The sequence below is a fragment of the Drosophila ficusphila genome, unplaced genomic scaffold, assembly GCF_018152265.1.
Source record: "Drosophila ficusphila isolate 14025-0441.05 unplaced genomic scaffold, ASM1815226v1 contig_436, whole genome shotgun sequence".
Lineage (NCBI taxonomy): Eukaryota > Metazoa > Arthropoda > Insecta > Diptera > Drosophilidae > Drosophila > Drosophila ficusphila.
In genome coordinates, this window is record NW_025064352.1 from 875,755 (window position 1) to 889,459 (window position 13,705).

Sequence of the window (13,705 nt, forward strand, 5' to 3'; positions counted from 1 at the left end):
TCGCCTTCACTTTCGCTTTCAAAACATGATCGATAATATAGAGGCAGTGGGTAACAGGGCAACATAATGCCAAGTGGCTCGTACTTCAGTTGGCCGTTCGCTTTTGGTGACCTCGTTTTCCTGTTGTTGGCTTTTCGGTTTCGTTGTGTTTCGTTGTTTTTATTTGTGACGAAACTTAACAATGTCGTGGAATGGAAGAGGGAGAAGGAACTGGATGGAGCATCCGGAGCAGGTCGGTCGTATTGCGGGTTTTAATGTTGTATTTAAATGGCAGACAGATACGAAAAGACAGCGCATCTCAGGGGGAAAAGAGTCCTTTGGAGGCAGATACAAGTAAAATGCCTTTGGGGCAGGTTTTTTTAGTGATGAGAAAATATCTTTGCAATACAGACACTAATTTACATTATTTTTGTTAGCAATGTTATATCTTGGCTAACTAAGTAATAAGTCTGAAAACCTCAGAAGGAATTCCGGAAAATTCCTCTTTAACATTCACACAAAAAACTTTTTAAGTTCACTTATCAAAGAAATGTATACATTTGAAGAAATTAAAAAAGTATACTAATTATAAATGCCCACCTAGCTCAAAACTTATTATTATCAATTATGGGTACCTACTACTATATCTTATCCGTTCTAGGTGCCCTTTGATTGTTTATGAGCCCCTTGCCAATCCATTGTTATTGGGGCCTTTGCAGTGTTTTTTTTTTTTTTTTTTGTATTTTTTCCACGCCGATGCCCGCTTCTGGTTTTCCAAGGTTTTCCAGTTCGATCGAGACGACAAGCCCAAGGTTTCCTTGAATTAAATACGTGCCGTCAAGTTGGCAGCAGCGTTGCTGGCCCTCTTCTGTTGGCCTGGCCAAAATAGAACAGCAACGGTTTCTAAATAGTCTGTCGTTCGATGCTCGCTCGTGATTCCCCGCCCCAAAAAGTACCCTTCTCGCCATCGGGCGAAGCAAATAGTGCTCTGTTTACGCAAATTTGTGCTGCCCAGCGGTCGGTAGCCGGCTAGAAAAGCCGGCACGTCGGATGAGATTAGTTTTTTCGTACTATTACGATCCGGCGCCCAGCGACGAAAACCAGCTGCGACGACGGGCAGCATGAAATTTTTATGCTGATATGAAAACAACAAACCAACAAAACGACAACAAAACGCGCTCCGTACGCAGCGAGTGCCATTAAAATCAACGTGAAACAACAATTAGTATTCAAGGTTAACCAGAAACGAACCGCGAGCCGGCGACGAACTCAGTTACCAACTGGGGCCAAGCAATTGTTTAAACAGACCCCAGCGCGTGTTGGGCCCCTAGAAACCGGTTTACTGTTTCCACATATTTGTTTACAATTTATGAATAGTTATTTTAGGATACCAGACTCAGGTATGGACTCCGCAAAGACTCCTAGGAATGGATACAAGGGACATACAAGGAATCCATTCAGTTTCTATACCCTTCTTTGATTATTAAGAAGTCAAGGTTGTCAGTAAAGAGCACTAAGATTTGTTTGTTAATCTTGGTTTGATATAACACAAGGAGTTTTTGGTTTTTATTATACAAGGATTTTACACATTAACACAAACTTTTTGTTCACCCTCTCGCACAACAAATGATAATTCCAAAACTTTCCAAACAGTTAACCAAAAACCGACAAAACATAAGTGTATGAACTTAAAAACCTACTTACGTACTTCTTAGTTCTTTAAATAAATGAATTATGTATAAACAAGTAGAATAAAATTGTTAATTTCTATACCTCCCCACACAAAAAAACTTTCCAAAATTCTGATACACAAGCACTAGCCACGCACCCATAAGGCAAACATAATTTACCACTCATTCTGTGACGTCATCTGTTATAATGTGCTAGCAGCTACGAAATCTTTGCTTTTCCCCCGAGGGCAATGAACTCGGGGAGCTGCCCAGCAATCTTTAGAAGAATTGTACCTAAAATTTCTGGGTCCCTGGTCGGCTGCCCCAACTCGATTTCCTACATGGCAGATCTGCCCGTTGTCAATGGTTGAACAATATAAAGTCGGGCCCCTTTATGATTTACGGCTCTCTCGAGAGGAATGGACCCCCGAAGTAAAGCATTCACTTTCGATTTTAATATTTCTAGGAAGCTTTTGTTCGCTGAACAGGCGAACAGCTTGGGGCAGTAGCTCCAACTGCTGATCGCACAATTGTGTTTTATAATCAGCTTTTTGACTGCGGCTCTTCCGGTTGTCTCTTTCTCACCCGCGGGCCATTGATATTGTGGAGTTTTTTTTTTTTGGTTTTTTTGGTGGGTTTTTGGCGTTTTCATGGTCGTTGACCCACTTTTTATTCATGTCTTATGATGAGCTGCGCACTGAACAAAAAATGTTTATGCAAATTGTTCAAAAAATAGCTAATACACAAAATATTTTGGAAAATAAAATTGAAATTTTTTCCCGAAGTTTTTTTTTAAATATTAGGAATTTTTTTATTTTTCCTGTAGCTCTTCTGTGGACTTAAAAACCACATCATTTTCTATGTTGAAGCTATACGAATGATGTGTTTTATTCGACTGTTTAAGGTATGTTTATTTTCGGGATTATTTCCCATGATTTACCCCTTGGTTGGGGAGCAGTTTAAGTTGCTGCTGCCGTGCGCGTAAAGTCCCGTGTAATCCTCAGGGGGATCATAATTAAGCCACAATAACTTGTCATATTTAAGCCGCTCCCGGCTGCTGTACTCCGCACTCCAATCCCATGGCAACAACTCATTACACCGCTTCCGTGCCATCCTCTTATTCCAGGTTTCACTGTGGGGCTGCGCAATGTCAACGTTCGCATCCCGTCCGCCGTTAAGCGCGGCGATAATGCGCTCTTAATCTGCAATTATGACATCGAGAACGACACGCTCTATACGGTGAAATGGTACCGCGGCAGACGGGAATTCTATCGCTACACGCCGAAGGAGAATCCGGCCTGGAAGATATTCACCAAAACGAACGAAATCGATGTCGAGGTAAGTGCAGAGTTGTTACCTTTTAGCTGGGATTTATGTGAAATGGGAAGGGATCAGTTTCTGGGTGCTAAAAAGCAATACAGTTGAAGAACATTGGTAGTTTTCTTTTATTTAATTTTTTTGTGTGTTAAGTTTATTCAGTTTTTTTTATCAATGACTTACCTTTGAATGACAGCTTGAAAGTTGATTAAGAATTGTTTTTTTTTTTTAATTTTTTTTTTATTTTATTATAGGATTCAAAGCGGTTTTGCAGTATAGCAATATTTTGTGTTTGAGCAATTTCTTTGTGCTTTTTTTGCCAACCTTAATGGCTAGCAAATAGCTATTTTGGTAGCACACGCTTAGTGCTTCGGAGACTGTTGATAATGACGATGATGGAGTTTATTGAAACTGAAAGGCAGGGACTGGGAAAAATAAAGGAAAACGAAGAGCTGCCAGTGTAAATTGCTTTAAATAACTGAAGGCAAAGTGCTGCTGATGGGATTCTTTGTTGCTGCCGTGCTGTCGATGTTGCTGCCGCACTGTTGCTGTTGCTGCTGTTGGTGTTGCTGTTGCTGCTGGGATGTTGCTGATGGTATTAACGACAGCAGCAACTGCAGCAGGGGGCTGTGTAAACAATCGACCTGTTTTCGATGTTCATGTGTGCATGCATGTTTGTTTTATGCATGTTAAAAAGTTTTAATTAACAATTTTGACTTCCATTTGCTGCGCTCTTATTGTTGACTTTTGCTGACATTTCGATATTAAAAACGACGTTGCAAAAGGACAAAATCCGCATACAATAAAAAGTATATATTAAAAAGTTACGGTGGGCAGCAATGAAGGTTACGCCTATCTTATGTAAGCACTTACGTAAACGCAGAAAGTAAATATCTGCGGGTTGCGGCTTTATAGGTTTTGTTTAACTTGACGCAATTAATTTTATTGAAGGTATGCGAAGCGATTGTCTGTTTATTAAAACAAATTGAGTGTTTTGATATCAGCATTTAACTTTAATAGGTTGCGGAAAGGGCAAATAAATCTAAAACATACCGCATTACATTTTTACTTAAATAGTTTTTATACGTTATTCGTTATTTGAACCCCGAAAGCTGATTGATTTTGTTGTATGTATTTTTTTAAACACAATTAATCTAAAAAAAACAATTAATTAAGGTTCCATCAATATTTAATGTAACGACAGACCACCCAATCGAATGCCAGCCACGTTTTGCTGCGAAATGTTCCCACCTCAATATCCGGCAAGTTCGCCTGCGAAGTGTCCGCGGATGCACCCACCTTCGATACTTCCATCGTGGCCGCCGACATGGAGGTGGTTGGTAAGTAATCGGGGCTAATCCGCCCACCTGCCACTAACTTTCAGCGTGTTTCGCTACAGAATTGCCCACCCAACGACCCATAATTACTGGCATCCATTCACGATACCGTCTGGGCGACGTTGTGAATGGCAACTGTTCATCGGATTACTCGAAGCCGGCGGCGAATCTCACCTGGTGGATCAACGACATCCAGGTGCCACCCAACTACCTCCGCATCTACGATGTTCAGCGCCACTTGGCGGAGCACCTGGAGTCGGCCGTTTTGGAAATCAATTTCGTAGTGACTGTGCATCATTTCATCAAGGGTCGCTTGAAGGTGTGTTTGTATTCCGTTTAAAAGATGAAACACTCAACAGAATCATTCATTTTCACAGTTGAAATGTTCGGCTCGAATTCACGAAATCTACGCCCAGGAGAGCGAGAAAATGATAGAGGAGGATCGTCCCAGGATTCTGGCTTCGGGCAGATCTCCCGATATGAATATGTACCCCTTTGACCAGCCCGGTGACGTGGATGAGCACAACGAACTGTTCTTGATTCATTCAAGTGAGTAACTTTCTAAATTTCAGAATAAATCAGCATAAATTAAAAACAATGAGTTTGCTGCCAGTTTAAACACTTCTTTAGTACTTAAAAAGTGAGGTATAAAGTTAAGCAAAAGAACGAAAGAAATCACATTCACATTGTTGATTCTCCGGCAAAACTCATTCCCATTTATTATTGTCAAGGCAATCGCAATTGATTAACTTCCGGTCGTTATTAGGTGAGCTTGGTCTGCACTTGCTGTTTAAAAATTAGCCCACATATAGCCAATGACCACGCCCCAACAGCAGGCAGATGAGCCCACAGATCCCGGCCTGATTGTTTTTACAAGCCAAACATATTCACAGGGGATACATTTGCACGCACGCCATTACAATGATAAACTGGGAGGCATTAAATCAAAGTTAGCGAAAAAGGACCGAACACCTTATTAGCCCGATTCGCATCCTTGTGTGTGGGTCTCCGACCGGCGGCGATTTATTAATGCTCTGCGCTAAGCTGGAAGCAATTAATTCAAAGATTAATTTGACCGGCGGGTGTCCTTTCCGAAGCGGATTTCAATCTCTTGCCCCGGCTAAAACAATCTCCTTTTTTTTTGGTTCTGTTTTATTCTAGATACGGCTGCTGGAATCGCATCCTGGAATCCCATTCTGCTTCTGGTCCTGTGGCCAAGCTTTTGGCTGAGGACTTTGTTGGGGATCCGGTATTTCGGATGGGCGGAGCGGTGATAAGTTGGCCCCTGGCAGAAGAGAGATGGACTTCAGGCGGGCTTTTGGCACGGAAGAGAATCCCCCGCTCGGGCTCGGCAATTATGGAACCCATACTTAGCAAATCGAATAGCAAATCAACAGTGAAAGGTCCTCAGCATACCGAATATACCTACTCACATATACCTATACCTAATGTTAAGTACGTAACTGTAAAGACAAATGCATTTCCAAAGACCCGTACTCCTCTATCCCTAAGTCAAGTGTAAATAGGCATCGCATACTCACCAGGCATATATTATATGTATGTATATTATGTACCTACTCTCTAAGCAGGATTCTAAATGTTTGCTTTCGTTGGGTTTGGTCGAGGATTTATCGTTAAGATTGTGGTTTCTGGGCAGATTCATTGTTCTGTTCGTCTGTGTCTGTTTGAAAAACTGTACAACTTAAATGTTTAGCCATAGCGTTAACTTTAGTGTGAACCTAAGTTGAAAGTGTGCGTAAGAAATATTGATAGAAGCCAAATAAAGATGGTTTTATTTGATCACTTATATGCGGTGTATTCTACTTCTTAATGCAAAAAGGTAAGTGGTGTTAATATCAAACATTATAGTTTCAAACCGATTCAATACTTTAAAGTACCGTATGCAATAGATCTTTGAGAAATCTTAACTTTCCAAAAATTTCATTGTTTTGCCACTCAGCCTTTTACCATTTCCAGCATTTATTTTTCGACACTTTCTGGAGAAGTGTAAATTATAGCAGTGTCAGCGGTAAAAACAGCAGAAACGACGAGAAATTAAGGGCCAAGTTCGCAAGCCGCAACGCAAATGAAAAACTTGTAATTTACGTGACAAAAACAACGCACTGCCAGCGACAGAGACGAACATTTGGAGTCACAATTGGCGGAGTGACATGAAAAACAGCGTCAAATGGGCTATACTAGTGTTCGTTTGTATCAGTGTGCTTGCTTGATTTCTCGGCCACACCCACTGTGCACCGTGGGCTCGGTGGTGGCTGGGTTGTCCCAATGCCTTGTAGCTGCAGCTTGCAATTTCGCACTCGAATGAATCTGCATCCCGACTCGTTGCTAAGCTTCTGCTTTCCGAGGCGCCCCAGGGTGAGGCACTGTGGCAACAATTTATTGTTCATCTGAGTGCTCTGCTCGCGCCCACTGTACAGGACCTATGTGCATACATCCAACCTTTTGCGTTCCAGAAATGTACTTAACGTTTTTAGAGTTTTTAAATCTCCTAAATTGTTTACTTTTGAATTTTTTGTATGCATTTTGGTTAATAGTAAACAAAACAGATTGAAAAATCCATTTATTTAGTTAAACTTTTATTGTTTTAATTGTAAAATTTATATGGGAAGGAAGCCTGGGGCAAATGTATCTGAGAATACCCAACTCCTTTCAGCCTCTCTGCATCAGTGGTGTTTGTATCTGCAGGATTTCTCTGGCAGCCGGGCCAATTGCTTGAAAATGACTTTTGGCAGCGGGCAAAAAGCGAGCTGCAGGAGCTGCTTAATGGACAATCGAAAACGCATTGAACTGGCAATTTTGGTTTTGCTCCCGTGGCAAATTGATTTCCGTTTGCGGTCGCCCCCCAGCGTCAACTGGTCTTCGTTGACAACCGCCGCCGCCAGGTGGCGCACTCATTAAAAGTGCACTGCGAACCGGTCAAAATTGGCAGTTGGTGGTTGAATGGGATGCACTGCGGGTGGTGGCTGCTGGTGGGCGGTGCTTGTTGGGTGGCCTGGTGGGTCGCAACCAATTGCCGTTGTCAAAAGCAGTCGAAAGGACCGTGGACGAAGGAACCGCTCGCATCGTAAGCTTTTTTGCCTTCCTGCTCTTGACTTGCGTGGAACAAACAAACATTTGTTAATTACTTTTCCGGGAGCAGCCACAGAAAACAGAAATCGGATTCATTTCCCATTCCTTTTTCCCCGGTTTTCGGACAGTCGGTTCCATTTTTTTTTTTTCGTTTGGCTTCCACAGGACCACTGTCCATTGTTCCAGACGCGTTGAGATTGAAATTAAGCAATTTTAACTTTGACAATTACGACATAAAAACACCGGCATTGGACATGAAAAGCAGACAAGCTGCAGGTTAAAACAAGTGAAAATGGTGGGTGGGTTGCCGCAACCGGAAATTTTAAACCAATTGTTATCATCGTAATCAAAATGTAAGTACGAAAAATTCTTTGTTAAATAACTTGGGAAAAATATTTGAAAGCGAAAACCATATTTTAAAAACCATCAAAAAATATGCCACACGTAAGTAAAATAAAAATTATCATCCCAAAAGTATGTTAAAAAGCGCTAGTTTCCAAAAAAATATTCTGATTAATTTAAAAATATAGCATTTTAACATATCTTCTACAATATTAATTAAAATTGTATTTATTATTTAACAATTTATATTTTTATGTAACCGAACATATGAATTTCGTTAAAGCAAACTTGGAACAGAGCATATATTATATAACCCATCTAAAGATTTGAGAATTTTCTATAAGCTTGTATATTTGGAAACAAAGTAAAAAGTTACTCTTTGTTTCATTAACAAAAGTGCTGGGTCTAAATGTTTATACTTGAACTTGCGAATGTGGGGCTCCTGCTGGTGATCTGTAAACAAAAAAGAGAAACGTAGTCGTGGCCAATTAAATAAAATAAAACAAAATATACAATTCACTACGACTATTCGACACTGAGATACCTTTTATTTTGGGTTACTTAAATACTCATAATACTTACAGTTAATACAAATGGTGATCACATAGTAGGGTTTTGTAAAAAGCAATGTTCTTCGATTTTGTTTATCTTTTTTAAGTATTGCCTCACTTTTTAACAAGGTAAGTCCAAGTTTATGCGATCGCAGAGGGTGTGTTTCCGAATGTAAGCAAAAGGGAAATTTATATTTCAAAAAGAAATACAAGCAAAAAGAGAACATCTTGAATTCAAGGTCACGATTTATCCGGTGTGGAAATTCAGATGCTCTCTAGCCGGATAAATAGCCCCAAATCCGATTTCGCAGACTCCAGTGGTTTTCTAACACAGTTCTGAGAATGTGGTGCGGTTCCTTGGCGATCGTACTCCTCCTGCTCGGGATTTCGCAGGCCCGCAAGGGACTTGGTCCTGGAGATCAGGACTGGGGTTACGTGGACGTCCGCGAGGGAGCCCACATGTTCTACTGGCTCTACTACACGACGGCCAATGTGAGCAGCTATACGGAACGACCGCTGGTCCTGTGGCTCCAGGGCGGACCAGGTGGCTCCTCCTCGGCCCTGGGAAACTTCAAGGAGCTGGGACCCGTGGACACCAATGGAGAACCGCGGGAGGGAAACTTCGTGCAGCACGTCAATGTGTTGTTCATCGATAATCCAGTGGGAGCGGGCTACAGTTATGCGGACAACACTAGTCTCATAGTGAAAAACAACGAGGAACTGATCGACGACCTTATGTCCTTCATGCTGCACTTCTATAAGTTGCACAAGGAGTTCAAAAGTGTTCCGCTTCACATCTTCACCGAGAGTTATGGTGGCAAAATGGGCCCCGCTTTGGCCATTCGACTGAATGAGGCAATGAAAGCTGGTGATTTGGCCGAGCCCGGAGTCCTCAAGTCCGTGACCATGGGAAATCCTTGGATATCCACGCGGCACATCTGCCGCGAACACTCCAAGTACCTGTTCGTCAACGGTCTGATCGATGAGGATGGCGTGGCGGAGATCGATGCCCAGGAGGAGCGCATCCTAAGCGCCCTCAAAAAACACGAATTCTCTAATGCCACGGATGAGTATTCTCAGTGGTTCGAACTTATGCAGCGGCTGACCGGCGGGATCTACCTGTACAACACGCAAACCCATGTGGATCCCAGCGAGGATCGCACCTACGGCTACGGAGACGACTTGAACCGCTTCATGGAGCAGAATGTGAGTGAGGCCCTGCACATCAATGGCAGTGTCTATGCGTCCCAGGTCTTTGATGTACTGACCATCCTGCACGGAGATCGTCTCATATCGGACATAAATGCAAGTGAGTGGTGGACAGATTTATTTAAGGGTGTCACCAATAATGTCATAAAATAATTATAATACTTCTATATTCCTTCAAGTACCCCGCTTGCTCAACGAGACCTCCGTTAAGGTTAATATTTATTCCGCTCAGCTGGATGCACTGGTGCCCACCTCAGCCACTTTGGCTTTAATCAAGGACTGGACCTGGAATAACAAGTCGGAATATCTTCAGGCCGATCGCACCGCCATCGTGGTAGATGGCAAGCTTCAAGGTTACGAAAAAGTCGGCGGTAATTTCGGAATGTATTGGATCAATAGGTCGGGTCACTTGGCACCATCCGACAATCCAACTGCCATGCAGTATGTTCTCAAGTCCGTCACTCAATATGATGACAGCGAATCCACCGATGATTCTGGTTTAATGCAAATGATAAACTTATTGGTTCAAACAGATAAACAATCTTGAATCTAATTTTACACCTGGAGAAGGCATCGCCTGCCAGATGCCCACTTTCAGTATTTTCTACTGACGTCCCAACCGAATGCAAAGCCAAAATGGGTGGTTCCCTTGACTGGGGGTCAATGTTTACTTTATATCAGTGAACAAATAAATTTGATTTGGTTTAGAAGTCTACACTTTGCAGTTGGCCAGCAGACACCATGGCTCTGCTCTTAATACCCTTTTTATAAGAAGCATCTATGACCCTTTTAAAAATGTACTTTTTAAATGTTCAATAAATAGAAGTCCTTAAAGTTAATATATTCGTTTCATTGAAAATTTGTGAAAACCAAAGTAAGGGTAATTCGACTTTCGATCATATCACTTTTTCCGGTTTTATTGTTTCTGGGAAAATGAAATGTTTTTCAGAGTATAATTAGCATGCGGCCAAAATACTGCGGCAGAACAGTGCGCATTCCCCGGCGAGGCAGACAGTTTAGTTCCACTTCTCTTTCCGTTGAATTGTGTTCCTAATATGCCGCTCAGTCTGAACAAAAATTGTATTTGGGTGTTGGCCTTGTGCCTTTTCCTTTCCCTCTATTGGGTGCAAGGTGGGTACGTCTTTATATTTTTAACCGGTGGCATGTTAAGAGATTATTAAGTGAAAATAAATACAACACATAAAGTGGTTCACAATAAATGGTACCTTAAATACTGTGAAATTAAAACAAGAATAACATTTGTTTTTGTTTTTATCCTAGAAACAAGAGTATAACAAATATTTTGAAAGGAAATTACCGATATATATAATATTAGTGAACGTCGTTTCAGGACGAGTTGGCTTGGGACCCGGCAATCAGGAGTGGGACTACGTGGAGGTGCGCAATGGCTCTCACCTCTTCTACTGGCTCCTTTACACCACGGCCAATGTCCGTCACTTTACGCATAGACCGCTGGTGATTTGGCTGCAGGGTGGACCCGGAGTGGCCTCCTCGGGCATCGGATTCTTCGAGCAGCTGGGCCCCATAGATATCGAGGGCAGACTGCGGGAAACGAGTTGGGTTCACCACGTAAACGTTCTCATCGTGGACAGTCCCGTGGGCACGGGTTTCGCCTACGTGGAGGATCATGGCAGCTACGCAACTACCAACCGGCGGATTGCCCTCGATCTCGTCGAGCTGATGAAGCAGTTTCTCGAGAAGTACCCGGCGTTTCGAAACGTTCCCCTACACATCTTCTCGGAGAGTTACGGCGGCAAGATGGCTCCCGAATTTGCACTGGAGCTGCACTCGGCCAAGAAAAGGGGCCAAGTTGATTGCCGCCTAGAGTCCGTGGTGGTGGGTAATCCCTGGACCTCTCCTCTGGACAGCGTCCTCTCCTACGCACCTTACCTGCTCCAAATGGGCATTGTGGACGAGGACGGTTACCGCAGGATATCGCGACTCTCCGGGCAGTTGGCCGCCCTTGTGTACGACAAACAGTGGTTGAAGGCTCTGCGGAAGGCATCTGATGTTCAAGATGAGATCTCCGCCAGCACTGGCAATGTCTTCATCTACAACACTCAGCGACGGGTGCACGAGGACGAGGTCTACCGGTACGGCGAGGACCTAAAAAAATGAGCGACTTCATGCGGACGAATGTCACGAGGGTACTGGGATTAGAGAAAATGCCCGTGTGGATGGATCAAAATTCCACGGTCTTCGAAAGCCTTTATGATGATCTTTTCAAGCCAGCAACCCATATAGGTAATCATAATTAATTTGACTTCATTTTAACTTACTTAAGAGGAAATTAATTATAAAATCATTCATTTTTTTAACCTCTTTTTTTTAGTTACCAGATTGCTGGAGGAAACGCCCATAAAAGTTGGCATATTTTCGGGAACTCTGGATCTACTTTGCGCCACTCCCGGCACTGTTAACTGGATCAATCGACTGAAGTGGAGCCGCAGGTCTGAGTATGCGAGGGCTCACCGTACCGCCTTCCGAATCGACGGGATGCTCGAGGGCTACGAAAAGCATGGCGGACGACTCAGTATGTTTTGGGTCCTCCGGGCAGGACATCTGGTGCAGCAGGACAATCCAGCGGCCATGGCATACATTCTGAAATATTTCACCGAATATGAATGATTTACAACTGATTGTAAATAAAACGAAAACTCCTGCTGAACTTCAGATCTTTAAAGTGTGTACTAATCAAGGAAAGAACTGAGAGTAAACCAAAACACTTGGTAATTAAATGCCATAATTTTCGAGTCAAGGCCACAAGCCAGCCAGCCACATGGGGTTCTCTTCCAGAAGTAGAAGCAGAAGCAGAAGCAAACAATTCTCTAACAATTTACTCAAAATTAACTGAATCCCGGCTGCCTTCCCGCACCCGAAACTTTCTGGCTGGGATGCGGTCGGCCGCATCACATGGACAGACATTTGTCTGGCTCAGACGGCCTCATTGTTGGAGCGTTTTACAGGTGCACCGCATCAATTTATTTTCCACACAAAAGCCTATTAAAAGTCTTACACACTTGGGCATTGATGAGCGGCTGGGGAACTTTTGCGTTTCGGGTCTGGGTAAATGTTTGCCAAATGAAACCACTTAACCTTTTTTTCTCCTGCCGCCCAAGGAAAAATGAGTGGGGCGGAAAAAAGCTGCGTTGCGGCGACGGGGACCGCAGCAAAACAAATTAATTAAAAACTTAAAAGTTTGTCTACGGCAACGCCTCAATTGGATGGAAAGGAAGAAAAGCGAGGAAAGACAACGACCGGAAATTCGATGAGACAGGCTCTTTTGACAAATCCCAAAAGTCTGGCAATTGATTTGGCAAGTGTTTTTTCCTTCTTGACAAACACACTTGAGATATATTAATTGCTAGGTTTCTGATTAGGAGTTATAAACAGTCTTTATAAAATTTACTCCGGCTAATTTAATTCATTTTGATGGCAACCCAATTTGACACTTTGATTTTCGTAGCACCGCTGCTCACATATTTAATTTGCCGTATCACCTTTGCAGACATCCCGTCTGCAGAAATCACTCACGTCGCTTTGTCATCAACAACTAATTAGGAAATACTTAGGGGCGAGTATCGCAATCGAATAACAACGGGCCGCCAGTGGCGAATAGATAGATGGTAATTGGAGTATATGGTTTTTGGGCTCGCGTTCCACACGAATCGCGCACCGTCACGTCAGGCAGCCGAGTAATTTTCACACAAGTTAACGCCACATATCGTGCATATTAATTATAGGCAAATCTAATTTGCCATCCCGTTGCAGGCTCGACGCCTGCAGAAGGGTGGTCACGTTCAAGGACCCGCTTCAAGTATGCGGATAATGCTCCTGCACGTATGCCGCAGGCTCTTCGAGCCGGTTAAGTCCTGGCGCGAACTGGAGCGGGCCATGTGTGGCCGCCACGTCTCGGGGTTCGGCGGGTTAGGGGGGCTCACAGCTATTGTAGCCATGTCAAATATTTATAGGTAAGCATGCCAAGATTTACCACGCAGCTCACAAATTGCTCCCGTATGCCGGCTCTTTCTTGGCCCGGCCAAGAGCAAAATAAATTAAATGCCTGCTGAAAACAAAGGAAAATTCTTCGCATGAAAAATGTGGCTGCTCGACGGTGGTGGTGGTGCTGGTGCTGGTGGTGGGGTTCGAGCAGAAGGTGAGTGCACAGCGAAATTAAAGAAAGCAAAGG

At 43.1% G+C, this 13,705-nt stretch overlaps 3 protein-coding genes across 3 annotated transcripts in view; all 3 read left to right on the plus strand.

Annotated features, from left to right (window-relative positions):
• The window catches only part of LOC108101364, a 57,150-nt gene extending 51,040 nt beyond the window's left edge, over positions 1 to 6,110 (plus strand). Inside the window, exons 3-7 of the mRNA XM_017205675.2 lie at positions 2,776 to 2,987; positions 4,171 to 4,306; positions 4,366 to 4,622; positions 4,681 to 4,852; positions 5,465 to 6,110. Of these exons, the coding sequence (XP_017061164.1) occupies positions 2,776 to 2,987; positions 4,171 to 4,306; positions 4,366 to 4,622; positions 4,681 to 4,852; positions 5,465 to 5,577 (890 nt within the window). The 3' untranslated portion in view covers positions 5,578 to 6,110. The remainder of the gene's footprint in view (positions 1 to 2,775; positions 2,988 to 4,170; positions 4,307 to 4,365; positions 4,623 to 4,680; positions 4,853 to 5,464) is intronic.
• Positions 6,111 to 8,590: 2,480 nt separating this feature from the next.
• On the plus strand, positions 8,591 to 10,334 carry LOC108101358 (retinoid-inducible serine carboxypeptidase). The gene is made up of 2 exons (XM_017205667.2): positions 8,591 to 9,595; positions 9,675 to 10,334. Exons 1-2 carry the CDS (start codon positions 8,629 to 8,631, stop codon positions 10,040 to 10,042), a joined length of 1,335 nt encoding a protein of 444 aa, XP_017061156.1. The 5' UTR covers positions 8,591 to 8,628; the 3' UTR covers positions 10,043 to 10,334.
• A 167-nt stretch (positions 10,335 to 10,501) lies between these two features.
• On the plus strand, positions 10,502 to 12,189 carry LOC108101360 (retinoid-inducible serine carboxypeptidase). The gene is given in 4 exon segments (XM_017205671.2): positions 10,502 to 10,626; positions 10,847 to 11,622; positions 11,625 to 11,760; positions 11,849 to 12,189. Coding segments are annotated over 4 exon segments (1,284 nt in total). The 5' UTR covers positions 10,502 to 10,550; the 3' UTR covers positions 12,145 to 12,189.
• The last annotated feature ends 1,516 nt before the right edge of the window (positions 12,190 to 13,705 follow it).